Source organism: Microplitis mediator, chromosome 1 (genome assembly GCF_029852145.1).
Source record: "Microplitis mediator isolate UGA2020A chromosome 1, iyMicMedi2.1, whole genome shotgun sequence".
NCBI classification, from domain to species: Eukaryota; Metazoa; Arthropoda; class Insecta; order Hymenoptera; family Braconidae; genus Microplitis; species Microplitis mediator.
This window is the reverse complement of record NC_079969.1, coordinates 28,894,087-28,907,231: the sequence shown is the minus strand read 5'-3', so window position 1 is coordinate 28,907,231 and position 13,145 is coordinate 28,894,087. Positions and strand designations below refer to the sequence as shown.

Here is a 13,145-nt window from a genome sequence, read left to right as displayed (position 1 = left end):
TCATAATCCGGTCAATTAAATGCGTAGTTAACAAAACTAACTCACGCTTGTCAAAATCGGTAATTTTAAATTTATGCGAAAGAAAGTTTTAAATAATAATTGTATATAAACCAAAAATAAAAATAAAAATAATAATTAAACAAAAAAACTGGTATCTAAAAAATACTATTGTCAATATCACACTGTTTTGCTTGAGCACTTCTGGAACTTTCTTGAACTTCACATAAACTCTGGTTATAGTCTGGTTCTTATTTTATTACGGTGGTAACGTTAAATACGCACCCCGTGATGCCTTGGTCATCCCCACTCTGATGCGGCAGGATTGACACGAATCATTGGCGAACGGATACTGTGTTGAACAACGATGACAGTATCGTTTCATCGCTCTGTACCCTTCGGTATTCCAAGTATGATATGGGCATGTGTTGTTCGTGTGTCCCAATCTGCGACAATTTGTACAGTAACATTCTCCGCGTAACTCATTTGGACACTTGTCAAATGGATGCCCCTTCTTCTTGCACTTGAGACAACCTGGTTCTGGAACCGGTGCAAGTCTGGTCTCAATAGTCTGAGTTGCTACTGTTCTAGTCGACTTCGGCACGATGTCTTTCGCGACTTTGCTTACCGCTGCTTGCCACTCTGGTTTTGAGATGATTCGTCTCAAATTTATCTCAAGTAATTGAGATGCTTGGCCAACACCAATCTGACACGGTACAGCAATTGATGGAATTGGCATTTCTGGTAGTTTCACTGGTTCGGTTACTGGTTTTTCTGGGATAACCAGTACAGAGTTTTTTTCTTCATATACTAACACGTTACTGTTACGTCGATGGAATCCAGATAATAACGTAACATCCATTGACACAGGAATATCAAAATTTAAATAGCTGGCTGCTGTGGCAAATGCTGGATTGAGCCAGTATGAATTTCTATCGCCGATTCTTCCGTGAAACCGTTGATTTCTGAGCAGCTCTCGGTTCTGCTCTTCTTCTGGTCGTGACACTGATGAAGTCTGGATCAGGCTCCCCAACGAATTCATACTAGAAAAATATGACTGGTTAACCTATGCAACGTACTAGTGTTAGAACTATTTTAAATTGCACTTTACAATATTTTACTTAATTTTATTATTTTGTCGAACTAACGACTCATTATCCGACTCTGGTTTATTTCGGTTTGACCGACGTGGTATTTTAAGATCATTAATACTAAAAGTACCGATTAATACATTATTTTTATCGCAAATATTTACCAAACTGTTAGAGTAAAAACTATGTACAAAATACGGACCTTTACGTGGAGGTGCAAGCTTACCTGCGAATCCATCAACCTTTTTACTTAACTGTTTGTTTCTGATATATACCTCAGCTCCGATAACAATATTGATATTTGGGTCAGGTAGTAAGTCATCCTGACGGTTTTGAGCTTTTATCATGAATGATTCGACATAATGTCGAAGTTCATCAATTAATGATAAGACGGTATTGCGATTATCTGTCTTATTTAGTTCGGTTAATACTTTTCCACCCCGATGTAGATCTAAATATCTCGGATCTCGACCAAAATTCAAATACGCTGGGCTGACGGTCAGCGAGCTGTGAACAGATGTGTTATAAGCATATACAAGTTCAGGTAAATTTTGGTCCCATTTGGAATGTTTATCTGAAAGAAAAGTACGAATTAATGATTTTAAATTTCGGTTTACTCTCTCCACAGGATTAGCCTGAGGATGATATGTTGGCGTTAGTTCGTGGACAATCTGGTGATCTTGCAAATATTCTGCAACAATTTTATTCACAAATTCTGTGCCGTTATCTGTGACAACAACTCTTGGGTAACCCCATCGGTTGAATACGGCTCTCAAGAAAAACACTATTTTATTACCTGTTGGCTCTGATATTGGCTGAACTTCCAGGTATCTTGAGTACATGTCACACAAGACGATGAGATGAGTTTTCTGATGTTGTGATCTGGGCAATGGTCCCACAGTATCAACTGATACACTCTCCCATAATTCAGTGATCGGCCTATGTCCTGGTGCAACTTGCGGTGGATTTGTGTCTGGTTTGTGAATTTTGCAGACTTCGCAACTACTTACATATTTTTGGACGTCGTGGTACATGTTCGGCCAATAATAATGACTTGACACGTGGTGATATGTTTTTGTTGTGCCGCCATGTCCGGATACTAATTCGTCATGCGCATTCTGAATGATTGCCATGCGCGCTTCTGGTTTTACGACGAGTTTCCAATGCTCTGGCGCATCTTCAAATATTTGTGTCGGATGTCGTGGTCGATAGTAATATAGTTCGTTGTCTATATATTTCCATTGAGGGAATCGGTCTGGTGTAGCCTTGACCTCCTCAACTTTCCTCGTGTACCACTGGTGTTGTACGTCAATGACTCGACTGAGCTTCTCTGTCTCGGGTTCAACACCCTCGTATGCTCGTGAGAGAGCATCAGCCGCCTCGTTGTTTATACCTGGTCGATGAACTATAGTTATAGTCCACAGCGAGTACTCTGCTACCCATCTGGCTAAACGTCCTCGTGGATTTTTGATGTTCTGTAGCCATCTCAAGCTTGCATGATCGGTAACAACCGTTACTGGATATTCTTCATAATAACCCCTCAGTTTTTGATATGACCAAATAACTGCTAGGCATTCTTTCTCAGTAGTGGTGTAGTTACGTTCGTGTTTGTTCAGCGATCTGCTGATAGCAGTGATGTGGTACTCCCGGTCTTGAGCTTTCTGTGTTAATACAGCTCCAATTCCGGTATCACAGGCATCGGTATATAATATAAATGGTAGATTATAGTCTGGTACGGTTAAAGCTGGTGCATTCAGTAATAATTCTTTCATCTGCTTGAACGATTCTTGCTGTTCAGGACCCCAAGTCCAAACTGATTTCTCACTGGTGATAGAAGTGAGTGGATTTTGAATTTTTGCTACCATCTTCATATGTCGTCTGTACCAATTTACCATTCCCAAGAACCTCCTGAGTTGTTTCTTGTTAACTGGTTCTGGGTATTCTCTGATTGCGCTCAGCTTGTCTGGATCCGGGTATAGTTCATTTCCTTTGACGATGAACCCCAAATACTTCATCTCCGCAACGCAGAAACAGCATTTTTCTCGTTTTATATGCAGTCCTACTTCCCTGAAGACTTGGAATAATATCCCCAGAGTCTGTAGATGTATGTTGAACGTTGGCGTTGCGATGACCCAGTCATCCATATACGGATGGATATAATTAATCCAGTACGCTGGTAGATTAAGCTGGCGTAAAACTTTTTTCATAGTCTGTATTATCAAATCCATATTTCGCTGGAAAGTTCCTGGTGCTGTGGATAATCCAAACGGCATTCTGACAAACTCGAATGATCCCATTCCTTCTACAGCAAACGCAGTGTACTTGCGATGTTCTGGTTTAATCTGAATTTGATAATATGCGTTAGTACAATCGATAACACTTCGATACGCACCTTCTCTGATTACTTCCAATGATGTATCAATTCTTCGCATTGGATAATTTACCATCTTCATAATTTTATTTAGTGGTCTGTAATCGATGCACATTCTCCATGTTTTGATGTCATCCGCGTCTTGCCCTGGTAATAGTTTCTTCTTAACCATTACTGGCTGAAAACTCCATTCACTGGTGCTTGGCTGGATAATTTTCTGGTCCAACAGTTGTTCAATAATTTTATGTAAAGCTTCAGTGACCTTGGGCGATCTTCTGTAGGGTTTAACACGTATTGGTAGATAGTCGTTCAATTCAATTTCATATTCAACTCCTCTTAATGTACCTAGATCTGCTTGGTCCATTAATTTAAATTCGGCATCTAGAAATCTTGTTAATTCTGCTTGTTCGTCTGGTTGTAAATATATTGTGCACATGTGGTTACCTGATTTAATTTCTTGACACAACTTGGGTTGACTGTCGTGTTTCCACATCCACATCATTTTATCTGCACATAGATTAATGCCGTGGTCCATCATAAATTTCATACCGAAGATGATATCATCTGGCATCTTGTGAAATACTTCGAACCATGTATTTATTTCGACACCATCTATTTCAATATTGACGAAAATTTTCTTGATGCTTTTTATGGCTGAGTTGTCTGCTAATAGAAATGAATTTTTATTTGCGTCATATTTAGTTTTAATTATATTATCCGGTATTAGATCTGCAACCTTTAGTGTGATAAAATTTCTACTCGCGCCCGAGTCGAATAATGCCGTGCAATTGATGTTGTTAATTTTAACTTGACAAATAAAATGTTTACTTACATTTATTTGCATTTTTTCGCCTAGAGTTGCTCCCGCTGGTACATTAAGCGTGAATTTTTTGATCTCTTGGCCACTGGTTTGTCCTCTTCTTTCTCTGATTGGACTCGGCTCAAAGTAATCACCTCCACAACTCTTTGCTAAACAGTTTCCCATGCTGGCAATCACTAGATAGTTACAATCACCGTTTTCACTTTCTGTAAATGCGTCCGGCTCGCTGGATAGCTCGCCGTTATCTGTTTCCGTTTCTCTCCCGCTCGAGTGATGACTGCATGCCTCCCTTCCCCTCCAAAGTGTAGCGTGGGGTGATTGCTGTCGGGCGAGTACAACCCCCTGTACTTGTTGCACTCGCGCTGCTAGTTTTTTATACAGCTGCATGTCTTTACAGTCTCACCTACTTTTAAGCAATTCACACAGATATTTACTCGTTCATTTCTGCAGTCCCGGGATCTGTGTCCTCCTCTTTCTCCGCAGTTAAGGCAAATGTAAGTGCCTCCGACCGTTCTTGTAGATGATCTTGATGTATTTGATCCTGATCTTTTGTTCCGGTCGTTCGAGTTCGATCTGTCTCTGTGTCTGTTATTATTTCTTTTGTCAAATACGACATTGATTTTCTTGTCGTTTGATTTGTCACTGTGTATTTCTTGTTCTGGAGAATTTTTTATCGCTGGTTTTCTCAGGTGCCTCTTTTTTCTGACGAGTCGTTGTACTCTTTTTTCTTCCCCTGATTGTGAGTCAGTGTCAGTCTCTGATATTGAGTCCCTGGTGTTCTGCAATCTCCTCACAGTTGACCTATTTACATCTCTGGCCTTTCTTTTATCAGCTAGTCTTCTTTCTGCTGTGGCTATTGCCTCAGCTAGTTGTGTATACGATGAAATTACTGGCATAGTATTAAGCTCAGTTTGCATCTCTGCTGTTAATTTTGGTATCAATATATCTAGCTCTCCTTTTAAGCCTAGAGGTCTGTCTAGTTCCTTGAATCTTGTCCTCATATTTCTGATGAATTCTTGGGTGTCTTCGTTTTTTCGTTGATATGTATTGAATAATTCTTGCAGTACGTCAGTATCTTTCATCGTCTTACAGAACGTTACTTTGAATGAGCGTTCGACTTCTTCCCAGTTTGACCATAGGTCGCAGTTTTGATTTATCCATTCTTCTTCGTTAATGGCAATTTTTAATAATTCCAGTCTGTCTTCAAAATCGAATTTCTGCTCTCTGCATACGTCTGTTAGTTTCTTGATCCACTGCTTTGGTTGTGATGATTTTGTGAATCTCAATCCTTTCACCCTTATTAAAGTTTCCATCAGATGTATTTTATCTGCTATCTTTTTCATTGAATTTTCTCTATGGCTTTGAGAAATTGTGATCGGGTAATTTGTTTGTCCGTGATAATCACTTAGATAGTCTGGCCTATACGTTTGGTATTGGCTCTGGTATTGCGGTCTATGATACTGTTGGCGTTGTTGATATTCTGTCCCACACTGTTGTTGTGGTGGCTGGTACGTTTTATTGTATTGTTGTGGAGCTGGTTGATACGTCGTATATTGCTGTTGTTGCGCTGTTTGATATCCCAGGTGAGCACTGTAGTTGTCTGTCCTCACGTATTGTTCTTGTGATTTCTTATTCTGTTGTTTACTGAATACTTGTGTTGAATTCGCTATTTCGTCTGGTTCTAACGTATCATCCCATAGCTGTACATCTTTTGCTATATAATTTATTATTGAATTTTGCCAATGACCGTTATCATTTCTTTTTAGACCTAATTCTCGTTCTAAGTCTCTGATTAAATTTTTGTCATTAATCTGTGGTATTGATTCGATTAGTTCAATACGCGCTGCTGCAGTTTTTTCGTCCTGTATTCTTGTTTTTGCCCATCGGATCCAATTCGCTGTTGTTTTGATCCACTCTGCTTCCTTTGCTTGGAGTTGTTCCATCTTTTCAATATTTTCCAAGAATACCTGCGCTTTTAGTCTGTCTAATCTCCACACTTTTTCATCTTTTGTCAAAAACGTTATATTTTCATCCCTTATCGATGTATCACTGGTTTGGGGATGATCGTGTAATAATATGTCTCCATCGTTCATTTCTTTTCGGAAATCATAATTTGCTGCTTCTTGCCATTGTTCTGTTCTTTTTATTGTAAGTGGCTTTGTTAGTGTTCTGCTTTCGGTTATTACTGGGACTCGTTTTTTTATTCCCTGGTTTGACGGTTGAGGTTGCTGGTTGCTGATACTTTCCCTCTTAGTTGAATGTCCGTCTATTCTGATTTCATCCTGGTCTAATTCTTGAATTTCACTTTTATCGAGTCTTTCCTTGAGCTTCTGAACTGTCTCGTTCAGAGATTTTACCACTCCCTCTAAGTTCTTGGTTTTCCTTGTTCTGACCATCTTGATAGTTTTCCGACGAGTAAACCGAAAATAAATTTACTAAATTTAAAAATAAAAAAAATGCAGAGAAAAAAAATGAAAGAAAAAAATGAAACGAAGAAAATATAAATTGATTGATTTTCTGGTGACCAAAATTTCCTGTCCTTGCCGCTTGTTTACACCTGTTAACTTTCAATATGTCTGTATTAATATTCGCGTCACGTATCACGGATTAAGAATTTTTATCAAAAAAAAAAATCAAAAAATAAATTTTAGATATAAAAATTAATTTAAACTAAAATATATTATTTTATTTTAAGTTTTTACCAGATTTTGTATTAACTTTATATTAGAAATATTTAAATCAATACCTGGTTGCACGTGGTTAAATTTTTATTTAAAATTTTATCTTGAATATATTACAGATTATATCCTGAAGCGTTTTAATTTTCAATGTTAAAACGTATTTTATATCTTTTTGACGAGTTTTATTTTATTTTAGCAACAAAACTATTTTGTGTAATAAACTTTATTTACTGATATTTATTTACTGCTGAATACGTGATGCGTAATAAATTAACCTTGTCAACAACTTTATAGTTGCGTCTTTATTCAGAAAGAGACATAAATACTTGCTAACAAATTGTTTCTGGCAGGTGGCGTTAGATATTATATGTGACCTTTGAATTTCTTTATTACCGACCGTAAGGTTGATGAATTCCTAGGTAGAACTCTGTAACAAATAAATTCAAATTTAAATATTAGCCGCCTTTGCGACTTATCGCCTATTATGTTTTGATCTGGTTTTCTTTGTAATAATAATACTTAGTCGCGACAATGAGTCATCCCTGGCTGTTCGGGTATGTTTGTCGATTTTATTTTTCTGTTACTAAGCAGATTATTATTATTATATTAAATAAATTTTAAGTCTGTGTTTCCGGTTTGTTACTAAGCAAAATTTTAGTCTTATTTTCTCTGATTTATATTATGAGAGTCTCTGTTTACTTGACTAAATTTTAATTTATGCTTATCCAAACTCTAAGTCTTTTATTTCTGTGATTTTGTCACTCACTTAGTTTTATTTACTTAACAGAAGTTACTTCCTGTTTGCTTTAAGATTTTAATCTTTACTAAAATTCTATTGTGACAAAATTTTATATTCAATATTTTTTTTGGTTTAGACTTTTACTTAAATCTTTTTTGTTATATCCGGTGTTTTTATCTTTTGATAAATATTTTTCACTAAAATATTTATCTTAAATACTTAATTCTAATTTTCTTAATATCTATTTTATAAAATACTTAAAATTAATTTTACAATAATTTCACTTTTATCACTTGTAAAATCACTTAACAATATTTTATCTTACTAACTATGATTATCACTGTATTTACAATAATTCCAAAGGAATTTTTTCTTTGGTTTTTGTTTCTTTCCCGAGCTAAAAGAAATTCTTTAGAAAAATAATTCTCGGGTGATTTTTCTTTTAATATTTCCGGTCTGGAAATAAAAATAATAATTTTGAAAATAAAAATAATAATTTAAGTGAATATTTTTTCACTTTTTTTGTACGTTCCCGGGCAAAAAGAAATTCTTTAGAAAACTTACTCCCGGGTAGTTTTCTTTTTAAACAAAATGTAATTTTTTTAACAAAAAATCAAAAAATAAACTAAAAATGAAAAAAAATGTTATATTTTTACAGCAAAAAATATTAAAACTTGCGGTGTGCGTTTTCTTTCTGATAAAACGCTGAAAAGTCACAGCTTTATGAATTTTTTCTGGAACAATTTTGTATAATTGAACCCGCTTGTTATTTTCTGATCTTATTTGGTTTTTATTTCGCAGACTCTACTCGAAATTATTGCTTTATGTCTGAATGATCTAATTATGCAGTGATTAATTGAATTTACGTAATTAGATGTTGTAATTTTTACTCAATCAAATTGACTAAACCCGACGGCGTTATTGCTTACGGCAAAGTAAATCAGGCTTAATTACTGATTGAATAATTGGCTTAATTAGTTTTCTACTAACTAAAACCCGTTGGGTGCCATTGTTAATAACAATGGACTATATATAGGCTTAATTAATTGAATAAATCAATTAAAACCCGTTGGGCGCCATTGAAACGGTGGGTTGCCGTTCAAAACTGTAGTTGATGGTGGAACAGCCTTTTCGTGGGTTACCCTAGTTAACTCAGACCCATGAAACTCTTATTTTATATTCTTTTTAGGAATATACCCGAACTGGCCTTACAAATCTAAACTAACACTAGTACTTAGCCTAGATCCGTGTTCGGTGGATGGTGATGTCCCTGATGACCTTGGACTGGCTGGATAACTGATGAATATGTGATTATAACACCTTAACACTAAAGGTGGGCAGGATAGCAGGTGAATTCACTCAAACACTGGTATCGGTTATTAATTAAGATTTTATTAAGGGAAAATACTTAATTAATGCCACTTCACACACACTTATCAGTATTATTAATTAATAACCGTAATTAATAACGGGAAGCTTACGCAATTCAACTAAGTGTGAATTGGATCAACCTGAGATAAAGTTAAACTAAATGTTAACTTTATTACTGATTAACTAAATGTAATGCAGTACTACTGGATTGACTGATTAGAACACATTAGACTATTACAAGGAGTCTAGGTGTCCAAACCTTTAAAGCTCTCATTTGATTGACCGCGCTCCCTTATATAGTCGTGCCGACGCACTGTCTCACGTGACATTACCTGAGGTCACCTGATGTCGGAGGCGCACGAGGCAACTTCGTATCACTATCTATGAAGAGTGGCCTGTAACTTTGCTGCTGTTGGGAATAACCCATCACAATATCAACGTTTTTTGTTTATTATGATGTCCTCTAGTAGGAAAGACCCAAAAAAGACCTAAGAAAAATTCATTTTTCGAGTTCAGAGCCATATAAGGCCTGGTGGAGATGGGTGGACATGGGTGGACATGGGTGGACATGGGTGGAGATGACTATCTATGAAGAGTGGCCTGTAACTTTGCTGCTGTTGGGAATAACCCATCACAATAGAAGGTTTTTTGTTCATTATGATGTCCTCTAGTAGGAAAGACCCAAAAAAGTCCTTAGAAAAATTTATTTTTCGAGTTCAGAGCCATATAAGGCCTGGTGGAGATGGGTGGAGATGGGTGGACATGGGTGGAGATGACTATCTATGAAAAGTGGCCTGTAACTTTGCTGCTGTTGAGAATAACCCATCACAATATAAACGTTTTTTGTTCATTATGATGTCCTCTAGTAGGAAAGACCCAAAAAAGTCCTAAGAAAAATTTATTTTTCGAGTTCAGAGCCATATAAGGCCTGGTGGAGATGGGTGGAGATGGCCGGACATGGGTGGAGATGACTATCTATGAAGAGTGGCCTGTAACTTTGCTGCTGTTGGGAATAACCCATCACAATATAAACGTTTTTTGTTTATTATGATGTCCTCTAGTAGAAAAGACCCAAAAAAGTCCTAAGAAAAATTTATTTTTCGAGTTCAGAGCCATATAAGGCCTGGTGGAGATGGGTGGAGATGGGTGGAGATGGGTGGACATGGGTGGAGATGACTATCTATGAAGAGTGGCCTGTAACTTTGCTGCTGTTGGGAATAACCCATCACAATATAAACGTTTTTTGTTTATTATGATGTCCTCTAGTAGGAAAGACCCAAAAAAGTCCTAGGAAAAATTTATTTTTCGAGTTCAGAGCCATATAAGGCCTGGTGGAGATGGGTGGAGATGGGTGGACATGGGTGGAGATGACTATCTTTGAAGAGTGGCCTGTAACTTTGCTGCTGTTGGGAATAACCCATCACAATATCAACGTTTTTTGTTTATTATGATGTCCTCTAGTAGGAAAGACCCAAAAAAGTCCTAGGAAAAATTTATTTTTCGAGTTCAGAGCCATATAAGGCCTGGTGGAGATGGGTGGAGATGGGTGGACATGGGTGGAGATGACTATCTATGAAGAGTGGCCTGTAACTTTGCTGCTGTTGGGAATAACCCATCACAATATAAACGTTTTTTGTTTATTATGATGTCCTCTAGTAGGAAAGACCCAAAAAAGTCCTAGGAAAAATTTATTTTTCGAGTTCAGAGCCATATAAGGCCTGGTGGAGATGGGTGGAGATGGGTGGACATGGGTGGAGATGACTATCTTTGAAGAGTGGCCTGTAACTTTGCTGCTGTTGGGAATAACCCATCACAATATCAACGTTTTTTGTTTATTATGATGTCCTCTAGTAGGAAAGACCCAAAAAAGTCCTAGGAAAAATTTATTTTTCGAGTTCAGAGCCATATAAGGCCTGGTGGAGATGGGTGGAGATGGGTGGACATGGGTGGAGATGACTATCTATGAAGAGTGGCCTGTAACTTTGCTGCTGTTGGGAATAACCCATCACAATATCAACGTTTTTTGTTTATTATGATGTCCTCTAGTAGGAAAGACCCAAAAAAGACCTAAGAAAAATTCATTTTTCGAGTTCAGAGCCATATAAGGCCTGGTGGAGATGGGTGGACATGGGTGGAGATGGGTGGACATGGGTGGAGATGACTATCTATGAAGAGTGGCCTGTAACTTTGCTGCTGTTGGGAATAACCCATCACAATATAAACGTTTTTTGTTTATTATGATGTCCTCTAGTAGGAAAGACCCAAAAAAGACCTAAGAAAAATTCATTTTTCGAGTTCAGAGCCATATAAGGCCTGGTGGAGATGGGTGGACATGGGTGGACATGGGTGGAGATGACTATCTATGAAGAGTGGCCTGTAACTTTGCTGCTGTTGGGAATAACCCATCACAATAGAAGGTTTTTTGTTCATTATGATGTCCTCTAGTAGGAAAGACCCAAAAAAGTCCTTAGAAAAATTTATTTTTCGAGTTCAGAGCCATATAAGGCCTGGTGGAGATGGGTGGAGATGGGTGGACATGGGTGGAGATGACTATCTATGAAGAGTGGCCTGTAACTTTGCTGCTGTTGGGAATAACCCATCACAATATAAACGTTTTTTGTTTATTATGATGTCCTCTAGTAGGAAAGACCCAAAAAAGTCCTAAGAAAAATTCATTTTTCGAGTTCAGAGCCATATAAGGCCTGGTGGAGATGGGTGGAGATGGCCGGACATGGGTGGAGATGACTATCTATGAAGAGTGGCCTGTAACTTTGCTGCTGTTGGGAATAACCCATCACAATATCAACGTTTTTTGTTTATTATGATGTCCTCTAGTAGGAAAGACCCAAAAAAGTCCTTAGAAAAATTTATTTTTCGAGTTCAGAGCCATATAAGGCCTGGTGGAGATGGGTGGAGATGGGTGGACATGGGTGGAGATGACTATCTATGAAGAGTGGCCTGTAACTTTGCTGCTGTTGGGAATAACCCATCACAATATAAACGTTTTTTGTTTATTATGATGTCCTCTAGTAGGAAAGACCCAAAAAAGTCCTAAGAAAAATTCATTTTTCGAGTTCAGAGCCATATAAGGCCTGGTGGAGATGGGTGGAGATGGCCGGACATGGGTGGAGATGACTATCTATGAAGAGTGGCCTGTAACTTTGCTGCTGTTGGGAATAACCCATCACAATATAAACGTTTTTTGTTTATTATGATGTCCTCTAGTAGGAAAGACCCAAAAAAGTCCTAAGAAAAATTTATTTTTCGAGTTCAGAGCCATATAAGGCCTGGTGGAGATGGGTGGAGATGGGTGGAGATGGGTGGACATGGGTGGAGATGACTATCTATGAAGAGTGGCCTGTAACTTTGCTGCTGTTGGGAATAACCCATCACAATATAAACGTTTTTTGTTTATTATGATGTCCTCTAGTAGGAAAGACCCAAAAAAGTCCTAGGAAAAATTTATTTTTCGAGTTCAGAGCCATATAAGGCCTGGTGGAGATGGGTGGAGATGGGTGGACATGGGTGGAGATGACTATCTTTGAAGAGTGGCCTGTAACTTTGCTGCTGTTGGGAATAACCCATCACAATATCAACGTTTTTTGTTTATTATGATGTCCTCTAGTAGGAAAGACCCAAAAAAGTCCTAGGAAAAAATTATTTTTCGAGTTCAGAGCCATATAAGGCCTGGTGGAGATGGGTGGAGATGGGTGGACATGGGTGGAGATGACTATCTATGAAGAGTGGCCTGTAACTTTGCTGCTGTTGGGAATAACCCATCACAATATAAACGTTTTTTGTTTATTATGATGTCCTCTAGTAGGAAAGACCCAAAAAAGACCTAAGAAAAATTCATTTTTCGAGTTCAGAGCCATATAAGGCCTGGTGGAGATGGGTGGACATGGGTGGACATGGGTGGACATGGGTGGAGATGACTATCTTTGAAGAGTGGCCTGTAACTTTGCTGCTGTTGGGAATAACCCATCACAATATAAACGTTTTTTGTTTATTATGATGTCCTCTAGTAGGAAAGACCCAAAAAAGTCCTAGGAAAAATTTATTTTTCGAGTTCAGA

The 13,145-nt window shown here is 37.7% G+C and overlaps 1 protein-coding gene across 1 annotated transcript; it reads right to left on the bottom strand.

The window, feature by feature from the left end:
- Window positions 1-907: 907 nt before the first annotated feature.
- On the bottom strand, window positions 908-7,009 carry LOC130672282 (uncharacterized). The gene is made up of 2 exons (XM_057476748.1): window positions 4,292-7,009; window positions 908-1,040 (listed from the first exon to the last, which is right to left on the bottom strand). Exon 1 carries the CDS (start codon window positions 6,673-6,675, stop codon window positions 4,645-4,647), a length of 2,031 nt encoding a protein of 676 aa, XP_057332731.1. The 5' UTR covers window positions 6,676-7,009; the 3' UTR covers window positions 908-1,040; window positions 4,292-4,644.
- Window positions 7,010-13,145: the final 6,136 nt, after the last annotated feature.